At 25.1% G+C, this 12,150-nt stretch overlaps 3 protein-coding genes across 3 annotated transcripts; 1 reads left to right on the top strand and 2 right to left on the bottom strand.

Moving 5' to 3' along the window:
• The first annotated feature begins 4,638 nt into the window (after positions 1-4,638).
• Positions 4,639-6,802, top strand: LOC118645180 (protein ALP1-like). The gene is made up of 2 exons (XM_036285790.1): positions 4,639-4,861; positions 5,641-6,802. Exons 1-2 carry the CDS (start codon positions 4,842-4,844, stop codon positions 6,635-6,637), a joined length of 1,017 nt encoding a protein of 338 aa, XP_036141683.1. The 5' UTR covers positions 4,639-4,841; the 3' UTR covers positions 6,638-6,802.
• Positions 6,803-7,781: 979 nt separating this feature from the next.
• Positions 7,782-8,790, bottom strand: LOC118645186. Its single transcript, XM_036285804.1, has 3 exons — positions 8,563-8,790; positions 8,323-8,448; positions 7,782-7,991 (listed from the first exon to the last, which is right to left on the bottom strand). The coding sequence occupies exons 1-3, from the start codon at positions 8,788-8,790 to the stop codon at positions 7,782-7,784; spliced, it is 564 nt and encodes a 187-aa protein (XP_036141697.1).
• A 1,646-nt stretch (positions 8,791-10,436) lies between these two features.
• Positions 10,437-11,983, bottom strand: LOC118645181. Its single transcript, XM_036285791.1, has 2 exons — positions 11,698-11,983; positions 10,437-11,494 (listed from the first exon to the last, which is right to left on the bottom strand). Exon 2 carries the CDS (start codon positions 11,474-11,476, stop codon positions 10,898-10,900), a length of 579 nt encoding a protein of 192 aa, XP_036141684.1. The 5' UTR covers positions 11,477-11,494; positions 11,698-11,983; the 3' UTR covers positions 10,437-10,897.
• Positions 11,984-12,150: the final 167 nt, after the last annotated feature.

Raw genomic sequence — 12,150 nt, 5'->3', positions numbered from 1 at the left:
AATAACAATTTTCTCGCTCATCGATAGTCTTTCTTTTATAGAAGTTAAAAGAGGACAAAAAAAACAGTTCCATGTTTTTAGGTAAAATGATGATGTAGAAAAAGAAGAGTGTACAAAAATAAAACAAAAATTACATTAGAAAATTAGCGTTAATTTAATTTTTATAAAACTGCGCGCGTATTTTTTGTGTCAAAATAATATGTAATAAATATACAAATAAATTATGTTTTACGATCTATCACAAAATCAACATATTTGATTGTTTAATTATATAGAAATTTTATTGTATTAACCTATCTGTTTGATCACATAAAAATATATATGATTTCCATTATTTTACTTCTCGTTTTTTCAGACATAAATAAAATATTGTATTAGAAAAAATAGATTATTAAAAATATATAAAAGTAAACTTAAAAATGTATATTTTAAATTCTCTTATGTCTTATTATTTTTTAAGTAAAGAAGAAAGACTATCGATGAGCGTAAAAATAAATGTAAATTTGGAGATTGTCCTTGTCATTGGAGATGGTGGTAGTGCGTTATGGAATGACAAAGGTCATTGATAAAGATGTTGAATAGCGAGCCGAGCATCGACCTCTCAGGGACACCCGCAGGAAGATGGAAGAGAGACGGAGAGCACGAAAGATGCGAACTAAAAGGAAGTCATAAGAGGAAGAAGGACGTGAAAAGGAGAGGTTATATTTTAGAAACAAGGGTAGGGGAGGGAGGAGAAGGTTGTAAGATCACAAATAGCCAGGCCGCGTGACAGGGATTAGAGAGAGAAAAAGAACATAAGAGGATGGAGCTAGGCATGAATGAGTGAAAAGAGAATACGGAAGCTGCGTTAAAGGCTATGTAATATAAATGGAATATGGAAGTAGTAAGATATAATATTGTAGTAGTATTATAAATAATGTTGTGGACCGGCAATCCCAGTTCGATAATAAAGACTATAATAATATTATATTATCATCATTATTATTATCATTGTCATCATTGTAATCATCATTATTACAATAATAAAATTTATTAATTTCAAAATTTAATACAATAAAATGAATAAAATATAATATATTAATATATTGAAATATTCAATAAATATATGACATAACATATGGTAACAATATTTTATAATATAACAATATAATTATTTAATAATAATTAAATATAATTATTTAATATTTAATTTTACTTAGTTATTACATAAACTTTGCATTATATTTACAATATTATTTCATTAAACAAATTATAATATTAATACTTATATTAAAAAATAATTTTTATAATTTTATATAAATATAATCTTTTTAAGAGTTTCTTAAACGTCTTCCTGAAACAAAAGAAACAATAACAATAAGTAATAATAATAATAATACAATAGTAATATAATATTAATAATAACAATAACCCAGACAGCACCTAAGACTAAAAGGTGATAAAAAGTTGACATTTTTAAGTTATCTTTTCGTCAAAGCCAAAAGACGTCAGTAAGACGTCTTTTCGGCAAGTCAAAAAAGACAATATCTCAATCAGCAAGCAATATTTTTTAAATGTTTTTCAAATATTTATTTTTAATTATTTTTACATTATTAATGTTTATTGTACAAATAATATTTATTTAATATTTATTTAATATTCATTTTATATAAATTATTCATTTTAAATAACGATTTAGAAAAAATATTTATAAAATGTTTATTTAACGTTCATTTAATATTTAAAAATAATTAATTTTTTATAAAAATAATAGTTTTAAGAAAATTATTTACGCAGTATTTATTTAATGTTTATTTAATATTTATTTTATATTAAAAATGATATCTAAAATAAAACTTAAAAAAATATTTATTTAATATTAATTTAATATTTATATTTCAATCAATTATTTAAAATAATGATCTAGGACAACTATCTATTTATATAATATTTACATAATATTTATTTAATATATTGACTTTACATTTTAATAAATTGTTTAAAATAATATTTACGTAACATTATTTATTTAAGGATGTATTGGACATACAATCTTAGACAAAGTGCATGAAATTTGAATTGCTTAAATATCTGTCTAACGCATAGTAAATCTAGATGTAAGAAATTTTAACGATAATTGGAGTCTTATTTTTACTCTTACAAAAGTATTTTTTACGTATTTGCAATTTTTTTCACTTATGAGTTTAAACTTTTTGACAGTGAAAATGCACAATTATCTCAAGTTATATTTTATTTCTTTAAAAACGGTGTAGTGAAAACAATTGAAACTTGGCAGATATTTTCATCTATTCATATTCATCTAAATGTACAAAAAAATTCAAAACACTGGTACTATTTCTTCTATATTTTTGTAGCTGTTTTATACGTCAAGATCGTCTTTTTCCATAAGATGGAAAAGGATACCATGTAAAATTATGATAAAACAGCTAAAAAAAATATAGAAGAAATTAGTACCAGTGTTTTGAACTTTTTTGTACATTTAGTATATAAATAGATGAAAATATCTGCCAAGTTTCAATTGTTTTAACTACACCATTTTAAAGAAATAAAATATAACTTGAAATAATTGTGCATTTTCACTGTCAAAAGTTTAAATTCATAAGTGAAAAAAATCGCAAATACGTGAAAAATACTTTTGTGAGAGTAAAAATAAGACTCCAACTATCGTTCAAGTTTCTTACATCTAGATTTATTATGCGTTAGACAGATATTTAAGTATTTCAAACTTCATGCACTTTTGTCTAAGATTGTATGTCCGATACATCCTTAATGTTTATGTAATATTATTTTATCTTTGAAATAATATTTAAAGTAATACTTTAAAAATATTTTTTATATATTAATATAATATTTATGTTACAATAATTAATTATTTGAAATAATAATTTAGGACTAAAATATTTTCTAACGTTTAATTTATATTTATTTGATATTAATTTAACAATTTAATAAATCGTTTAAAATAATATTTATATAACATTTATTTAATATTTATATATGTTATATATTTACTTTATCTTTAAAAAAATATTTAAAATAATATTTATATTTATTTATCTAATATTGATTTAATATTTAAGTTACAATAATTATAATAATTTAGGACAAATATTTATATAATATTTAATTAATATTTATTTATTATTAATTAATATTTTATTAAATTGATTCTATTCTATTCTATTCTATTAATTTTATTAAATTGTTTAAAATAATATTTACATAACATTTATTTAATGTTTATGTAATAATTATTTTGCATTTAAAAAGTTGTTTAGAACAATATTTAAAAAAATATTTAAATTATGATTGGGAAGCTTCACTAATTATGTAGTGTAAATCAAGTGTAAAGAGGAAATGTGCCTCAGAGGTTTTATTTATACGCTTTTGTGACTCTTACATTACATAGATTCACTTCACATTAAAACATCGGAACATAAAGAAAGATTAAGACAACATTGTACTTATTGAAACAATTAATATGGCATATTAACAATACTCAAAAATTATAAGAAATGACATTTATTTTTTATTTTTTTACGAACAGAGCAAAAATAGATCTTTTCATATTTCACATACTATTTCGCATATGTGAAAATCAGTAAAAAATTGTAATACTATTTATTTATTTATAAAAATATAAGTTAACTATACATGTTTCATCCTTCTGACAACATCTATTGAAATAATATATAACAAATATGTGTGCATTAACATAAAGTATTTATGGATCATCACGAAGCATTAAGATGCGTACAATCTTCAAGGTCAAGCAACGTCGGGAGTGGTCGACACTATAGATAGATGATCGTTTTTTTAGATGTAGAAATTAAATATGTTCTAACAGGTACTGTGGCTTGGCTGAAACATGTATAGTCTTCTCCCCTTCACAAAATTATCGTAGAAATTTATTAGATTGATGAGATTACGTTAAATTTATCAAAATTATTTAATAATGCAATCAATTTTTTGCTTTTGTTGTAAATATGTTTAGTAAATATTTAAAAAATAATTTACCAAATGTCAAAAAAACATTTTCTTTAATTTTAAAACAATTATTTATTAAATGTTATATTTATTAAATGTTAAAAAAATATTGTCCAAACATTTAAAAAAACGTTTTTTAATTTAAAAAAGGAACTTATCTCATTATTTTTAACGTTTTTAGAAATGTTTTTTAAAATGTTTTTTAAATACTGTTGAAAACATTTTTTTAATATTGTTTTGCTGGTTGGGGCACGTTTTTACTATTTAAACTTGGAAATAATGCAATTCTTAAGTTTTTTTTTATTAAGCCTGCGGCACACGATACGATTTTTTATACTAGATCGCATGCGAGACAATTTTACTAACAGTCACACTAGTTATGTAGCATGAAAAGTTGCGTGCTGCGCGCTGCTGTACGTGTCAGCATGCTAGTTTTCAATAATAGATTCAGTGCTATTTTTGCTACGTGATTTGTTGTTAGCAACACTTAAAAAAGGTAAATAGAGCAAAAAAGACATAAATAGAAAGTTTTTTTTATCAAGTTTTATACAACTTAATGAAATATTACATATATTCAGCTAATTATAAATAAAATTACTGTTACTTTTTATGAAAAAAAAAAAAAACATTAAAAAAATTTTTTGGGTTATCTTTATTATTTTCTTTATATTTATGTGATATTTATATGATATTCATATACAGTATCTTTTACAATAGAAGTTGCAATAAGAAGACGACAATTAGCTGCAGTTGCTCTTTTTCTTATTGCAGAAAGAGAAAAAAGAAAGAAATATAAGAGAAATTGGGCTAGATATTGGCTGCAACATAGAAATACAGTTAGCAATACATTAACAATGTTGCATAAAGAACTAAGGTTTGTAATAAAAATTTACACATGTATATGTACATATATAATATATTTATACATTAATGTTTTTAATCTTATTTGTAATATAATAGAAAAAAGATGAAAAAGGAGTTGAAAGATGAAAACAGGTTTTTCGTGTAATATGTGTTTAATGACAACAAAATTGATAAATGTTTTGGTCTATCTTTAGATTATTTTCAATATTTGCTAGCCGGTTAACAATAAATATTAATATTTTTATAAAACATAATTAAAAATTTAAAGGCAAATTGCAAAATAATTAAAAAGATAACGTAATAAAATATTCAAATTTGTTAAAAAGCTGTTGGTAGTGATTTTACGTGAGATTATTATTTTTTATTATTCAAGTTGTAAAGAAATTATGAAGCTGTCATTTTTAATAATTAAGAAATTATTTTACAAATATGTTTATAATACAAACCATTAATAAAAAAGTAATATATATTTATTTAGAATAAAAATGATAGTACGATCACGCGTTTATTGTTAATTGGTTAGCAAATATTAAAAATGATCTGATGACAGACCATTTATTAATTTTAATCTTATTATTAAACACATGCTTATACAAAGAACCTGTAAAGCTTTTTGTACTTCTTTTCTTTTATTTAATTGTTAATCAACAGAGCTATTTACAACTTGGGTTTTTATTAGTAATATTAATATCCTGCTTAATATTAATTAATTAATATTATTAGTAATATTAATAACCTGCTCGCATTTTATTTTATTTTTTAATTTAAAGTTCCTGTTATTTATTGCAGTATCGAAGATCCAAGCTCTTTTCAAAATTATATACGTATGGAGCAACTTGTGCTCGAGGAGTTGTTACATGCTGTTGCACCTTTAATTGAAAAAAAGGACACAGTAATGAGACAAGCTATCCCTGCTCAAGATCGATTAAGTGTAACATTACGTTATCTTGCTACAGGAAATTCATTCATGAATTTATCGTATTCTGTACGAATCGCTCTTAATACATTATCTCAAATAATACCTAATACATTAAAAGCAATTGTTGAAGTACTTGAAAAGAAAGTTTTTAATTGTCCATCTAGTCCAGTTGAATGGCAAGTTTTGGCAGAGAAATTCAATATACAGTGGCAATTTCCGCATTGTTTAGGCTCATTAGATGGGAAACGTATTAATTTCAGACCACCAAGAAAAGCAGGTTCTGTATATAGAAATTATAAAGGAAAAGATAGCATAATCTTTCTTGCTCTTGTAGATGCTGACTATAATTTTATATTTGTGGATGTAGGCAGAAATGGTCGTATGCATGATGCTTCTGTATTTCGAGAAAGTTCTCTGGCTACACAGTTGCATTCAGGAACATTAAATTTATCTTTGCCATCCTCTTTACCTGGATACAATGTTGATATGCCATATGTAATTGTAGCAGACGATGCTTTTCCTCTTAAGACAAACATTATGAAACCATATCCTGGACGCAATCTTACCAATGAAAAAAAAATTTTTAACTATAGACTAAGTAAAGCGCGTAGAACGGTAGAGAACGCTTTTGGCATTATGGCAAACAGATTTCGTATTCTCTTAAATACTATACCTCTTTCAGTTGAAAAGGTAGAATTAATTACATATACTTGTTGCATTCTACATAATTTTTTATTACAAAAAAAAGCACATTCTTATATTTCTTTGGAATTGAGAAACAATATTTCTGAGAGTATCCAATCAAATTTGAATAGTATTTTACATCAAAACGGAAATCGTTGTACTGATAGAGCTGTTTATTATTAGAGACCATTTCTGCACATATTTTAATACAGTAGAAACTATCCCATGGCAAGATATACGTATTGAAAAAGATTAATTGTCTCATTGATTATTAATAACTTTATTTTATCTCTTTAAGCAAAATTTTTATTATTGTTAATTTTTTAAAACACGCACATATATGTTTCTTTTGTACATAATTCTTTTGTTTTATTTCATAATATTTCATAAAAATACTTTACTTTATTTCATAATAATTGATACACTTCTTTAGATTTAAATTTATATCTATTTATCACAACTCAAATACAAAAATATACAAAGTAATACATCATTTTTATCACAATATTATATCTAATGTAATACGCGCGAATAAAACATGTTAAAATATTATTATTATTAAAACAATAAGTTAACCTTAATAGAATACAAATAAAAATATTAATCTTGTGTATACTTTTTTATAATAAAAATAAACGCTTTTACACTCCGGTTCACCTTTATTTGTAACAACCATAACACTCTTTCTTTGGATTGCATAGTAATTTTCAATATCAATACTTTAATTAAACCTTATTATAATAAAAAAATATTTTTACAGTCCTTGATCTGCCTTAGCAGAAACATAACAAAAACTTTTTTTTCTAGATTGCAGACTATTTGTACTTTGATTAAACTTTTTAAAAATTAATGTTTTACATAATATTTTATATTATACCTAAGAATAAGTTTATAAGAATACCATTACATAAAATACATGAGATCAATGTAATATAATTAGAATATTAATCCACATATATCTTATTATTTCTTAACTCGTTCTAAGTCTGTTAGACTAGCATTAACAACAGTTTGTACCAAAGTGTTCATAATATCTAATTTGAGATCTGGAGTTCGTATATTTTTAATAAGGGATCCCAAAAAATTCATACATGTATCTACAGGGTCTGTACTATCAGTTGCAACATTAACTGGTGTAACTGGTGTTAATGGCATCTTTAAAGATTGTGCAATCGATTCAACTGCCTCTACATAAGCATCCCCATTTTTTATTTTTTGCTTCTTAGGATTATGAGTAGTGGATGAAGATTGTAATGCATTACCAACATTTGGCGATGATTGTACAGAACATGATGTTGATGGACTTGACGTATTTATATTAAATAAATCAGTAAATGGTAAAGATCTTGATTGCATTTTTTTTTTGTTTTAAAATCGATGGTGTTGTAGCAATTATGTTATCAGATGATGAAGATGCACATGATTGTGATTCTTCATTATTATTATTTAAATCCTCTTCATGTACATAGACATTATTATCTTCAACCAACATTTCTTGCAATTCTTCTAAGTCTTGTGATGTTTGTACATAATCATGCTATAAAATAAAAAATAAAGTATATTTCATATAATAAAAATGTATTATTTATATACGTTTTTATTCTTATCTGTCTTTACATAATTAATTATAAAATGTCTCTTATATTTTAAATATTTTAAAATTTTGCATAAAATATAAAATGTTATTTTATATTTTATTTAACTATGTAAAAAGATTGTAAAAAAATCAAATTAGTAAAATATGTTTATATTATTATAATACAATTATTATTTAAATATGTTATTCTATGCAAAAAGTTTTAGAAATAGTCATTGTTACAAAAATTTAACATATTTAAAAATCTAAATTACTTTAAATATCTACTTACGTGTAACAAAAAACCAGGTGTATCTTTTGTACTATTTGGTAGATGTGAGTTCTTACTTTTTCTGGGAACTATATGTTCTTCCAGAAATTTTAAAGCATCGTAATACCATAAATTAGGTTTATACACCTGTAATTTGTATTACATAACAATACAAATCATTATGTCTAATCTATACATTATTTTAATTAAATATATATACTTACATTTTCACTACCTATACCACTTAATTGAGGCTCTTACTTTTGCGTTTTCAGTATTAAATTGATTTCTTAAATTATAAAATTTAATACTGCATTCTTTTCCCGTTATATTTGGTTTGACAGTACTGACAATTGCACAAATGCGTTCCAATGCTTCATTACGTAGATTTTTATTGTGATAATTTGGGTTTCTCGTTTGATATAAACAAGGCTCATTCTTATATGCATCAATTAAAATTTGAACAGCTTCTTTTGTCCACGTTGCCATATTTATGTAAAAATTTGTTTAATTAATCTGATAACATTAACTGATCTTGCATTAAATAGTATTAGTGCATATTAAAAACTATTCAATAAAGTTATAAAAAAAGGTTATGTTACAAAAAGATAAAATACATTTTTGCTTACAAATTATTTAATACAGTTATTATATTGTTATATTAATAAAATATATATTATTGATCGCTATTAATATTTTATTCTATTTAGATAATTTATAAATAAAACATTAAAAATATAAATGTGTACTAATACATTGTAGTGCAAGTATTCACTGTTAATAATTAAAATTTTGTATTATTCAAACTTACTTTTTCTTTTTTTTTTAATTATTTTAATATCTTTTATGTAATTATTTTAATACTTACTAAAATACTAAAAAATAAATTTGGTGCACCGTATCATCTATGTATAGTATATATATAAGAGTCTCCAAAAATCTTTTAACTGAAATATTAACCTAATACGCAAAATACTTTGCACGTGTGAAGCCAAAACTAGTAGCACACTTATGATTGGAGCACGCACAGTACTTAAGAAAGCCGCATGTAAGGCATCCATTAACAAAACTTATAGTACAAAAAAATCGTATCGTGTGCCGCTGGCTTTATACTTCTGACACTTATATTGTAATATATTTATTTATATTGCTTGTACAACATTATTTTTTGTATTCGAACTGAATAATTTTTGGTTTATTGTCTGAATGAATAACAATTTTCTCGCTCATCGATAGTCTTTCTTTTATAGAAGTTAAAAGAGGACAAAAAAAACAGTTCCATGTTTTTAGGTAAAATGATGATGTAGAAAAAGAAAAGCGTACAAAAATAAAACAAAAATTACATTAAAAAATTAGCGTTAATTTAATTTTTATAAAACTGCGCGCGTATTTTTTGTGTCAAAATAATATGTAATAAATATACAAATAAATTATGTTTTACTATCACAAAATCAACATATTTATTTGTTTAATTATATAGAAATTTTATTGTATTAACCTATCTGTTTGATCACATAAAAATATATATGATTTCCATTATTTTACTTCTCGTTTTTTCAGACATAAATAAAATATTGTATTAGAAAAAATAGATTATTAAAAATATATAAAAGTAAACTTAAAAATGTATATTTTAAATTCTCTTATGTCTTATTATTTTTTAAGTAAAGAAGAAAGACTATCGATGAGCGTAAAAATAAATGTAAATTTGGAGATTGTCCTTGTCATTGGAGATGGTGGTAGTGCGTTATGGAATGACAAAGGTCATTGATAAAGATGTTGAATAGCGAGCCGAGCATCGACCTCTCAGGGACACCCGCAGGAAGATGGAAGAGAGACGGAGAGCACGAAAGATGCGAACTAAAAAGGAAGTCATAAGAGGAAGAAGGACGTGAAAAGGAGAGGTTATATTTTAGAAACAAGGGTAGGGGAGGGAGGAGAAGGTTGTAAGATCACAAATAGCCAGGCCGCGTGACAGGGATTAGAGAGAGAAAAAGAACATAAGAGGATGGAGCTAGGCATGAATATGGAAGTAGTAGGATATAATATTGTAGTAGTATTATAAATAATGTTGTGTAGGGGGAGTTCGCCTAGTGCCGGACACCTAAGGTTTTTTCAGGATAAATAAAAAACTATTTCGTTATATATTTTTTATATTGTATTTATTACAAGTTAACATATTAGAAATCAAGATAAAAGAACAAAATAATCAACTTTGTCAGAACAATTATCTTAAATCACAGTTAATCTTTGATTTATGATTTTAGTGAAACATAAACTGGCCCCTAATACCGGACACAATAAAAGTAAGTCCCCTAACGCCGAACAACTTTAAAATAATAGGTACCGATCACAAATATAGTTAGCAAAACACTCAGAGATATCCACACAAGCTAAAAAATAAAAAAATAAAACAAAAAATTTTTCAGACGGCAAAAGAGGCACAGATTTACCAAAGGGCAAGAATAAGTTTCGTATAGAAGACACAAACATATTATTTGATGCATTAATAACCGGACTTAAAAGAAGTGTATGACAAACTAGAAAAAAGATTTCGCGTTTTCTCATAACCAAGAACCCTTCAAGGTAATTAGCTTCAGGCCCGGATAAATGTGCCACTGCTGTTTGTTTTCGGTGCTTTGTTTCTTTTGTTAGAAGGAGGAAAATTATATTGATTCATGAGTTTTTCAAGATTTGAGAAGAACAAATCTACCTGCGGCTTATTAAAACCTACAGCTCGCATCATACTCGTAGACTCGGGTGTTCTTAGTGATAAATCAGGATGTCTAGCCATAAAATCATAGTAAAAATGTTTACCAGCTGTTCTTTTTTCAGTGTTGAAGCGATGAGGAAGCTTTAGCTCTACAGCTAAGTCATATGCCAACTTTAAAAATTCTTTTTTCATAAGTGGCAAACATCGATTAGATAAGTCTTTTACATGGTTCAATAATTGTTCTTCATATTCTGGTAGGAATGTTTTGGTGAATCTACCAAGCTTAGGCTGCAATGCAATTTCTTCACCGGACTTTAGGCAGGTTATTTTGTCATGTAAAGTGCTTTTAGGAATACTATACTTTAGCGCAGCTTCTCTCAGTCCCATTTTTTTTGACAAAACTTTATCAAGAGCAGTTTTCAAATTATCCTTATCCCATGATCCTTTCTTTTTATTCTCCATAATGCCTCCTAGGTTTTTCTATTCTCCAAAAACAAAATATTATAATTCAATATTATAAAAATAAACATAGACACATAACGTTGACATTTTCATTGTCCGGCATTAGGGGAAAATGTTCTGTCCGGTACCAGGGAACAGCGAATATCCAAAATAAAAAAATATATTTTTTGAACTGTATCTTTTTATATAAAATACACTGACGTAATTGAAAAAGTACTTACCAAATTACTTAATAAAAATATAAGTCAATATTTAATCACAAGAGTTTTGATAATATACTCTTCTAAAATTTACGCAGTACAATTTTTTTCTTCCGAGCGCAACGATTGATAGTTCCTATTTGTTTACTGCGTGTCGCAAAAGCGTGTCGCTAGGTCCAAGGTTATTACTCCCTCCCTTTCTCCTTTTGCCACTATAGCGTTTTCTGTCGCGTTTCTATATGTATAGATATTTGTTGTGTCCGGCAATAGGTGCCGTCCGGCGTTAGGCGAACTTCCCCTACCGGCAACCCCAGTCCGATAATAAAGACTATAATAATATTATATTATCATCATTATTATTATCATTGTCATCATTGTAATCATCATTATTACAATAATAAAATTTATTTTCAAAATTTAATACAATAAAATATAATATTTTAATATTAATATATTGAAATATTCAATAAATAT

This window comes from Monomorium pharaonis, chromosome 4 (assembly GCF_013373865.1).
Source record: "Monomorium pharaonis isolate MP-MQ-018 chromosome 4, ASM1337386v2, whole genome shotgun sequence".
Taxonomy (NCBI): domain Eukaryota; kingdom Metazoa; phylum Arthropoda; class Insecta; order Hymenoptera; family Formicidae; genus Monomorium; species Monomorium pharaonis.
The sequence above is the reverse complement of the archived record's forward strand: the minus strand, read 5'-3'. Positions and strand labels throughout refer to the sequence as shown.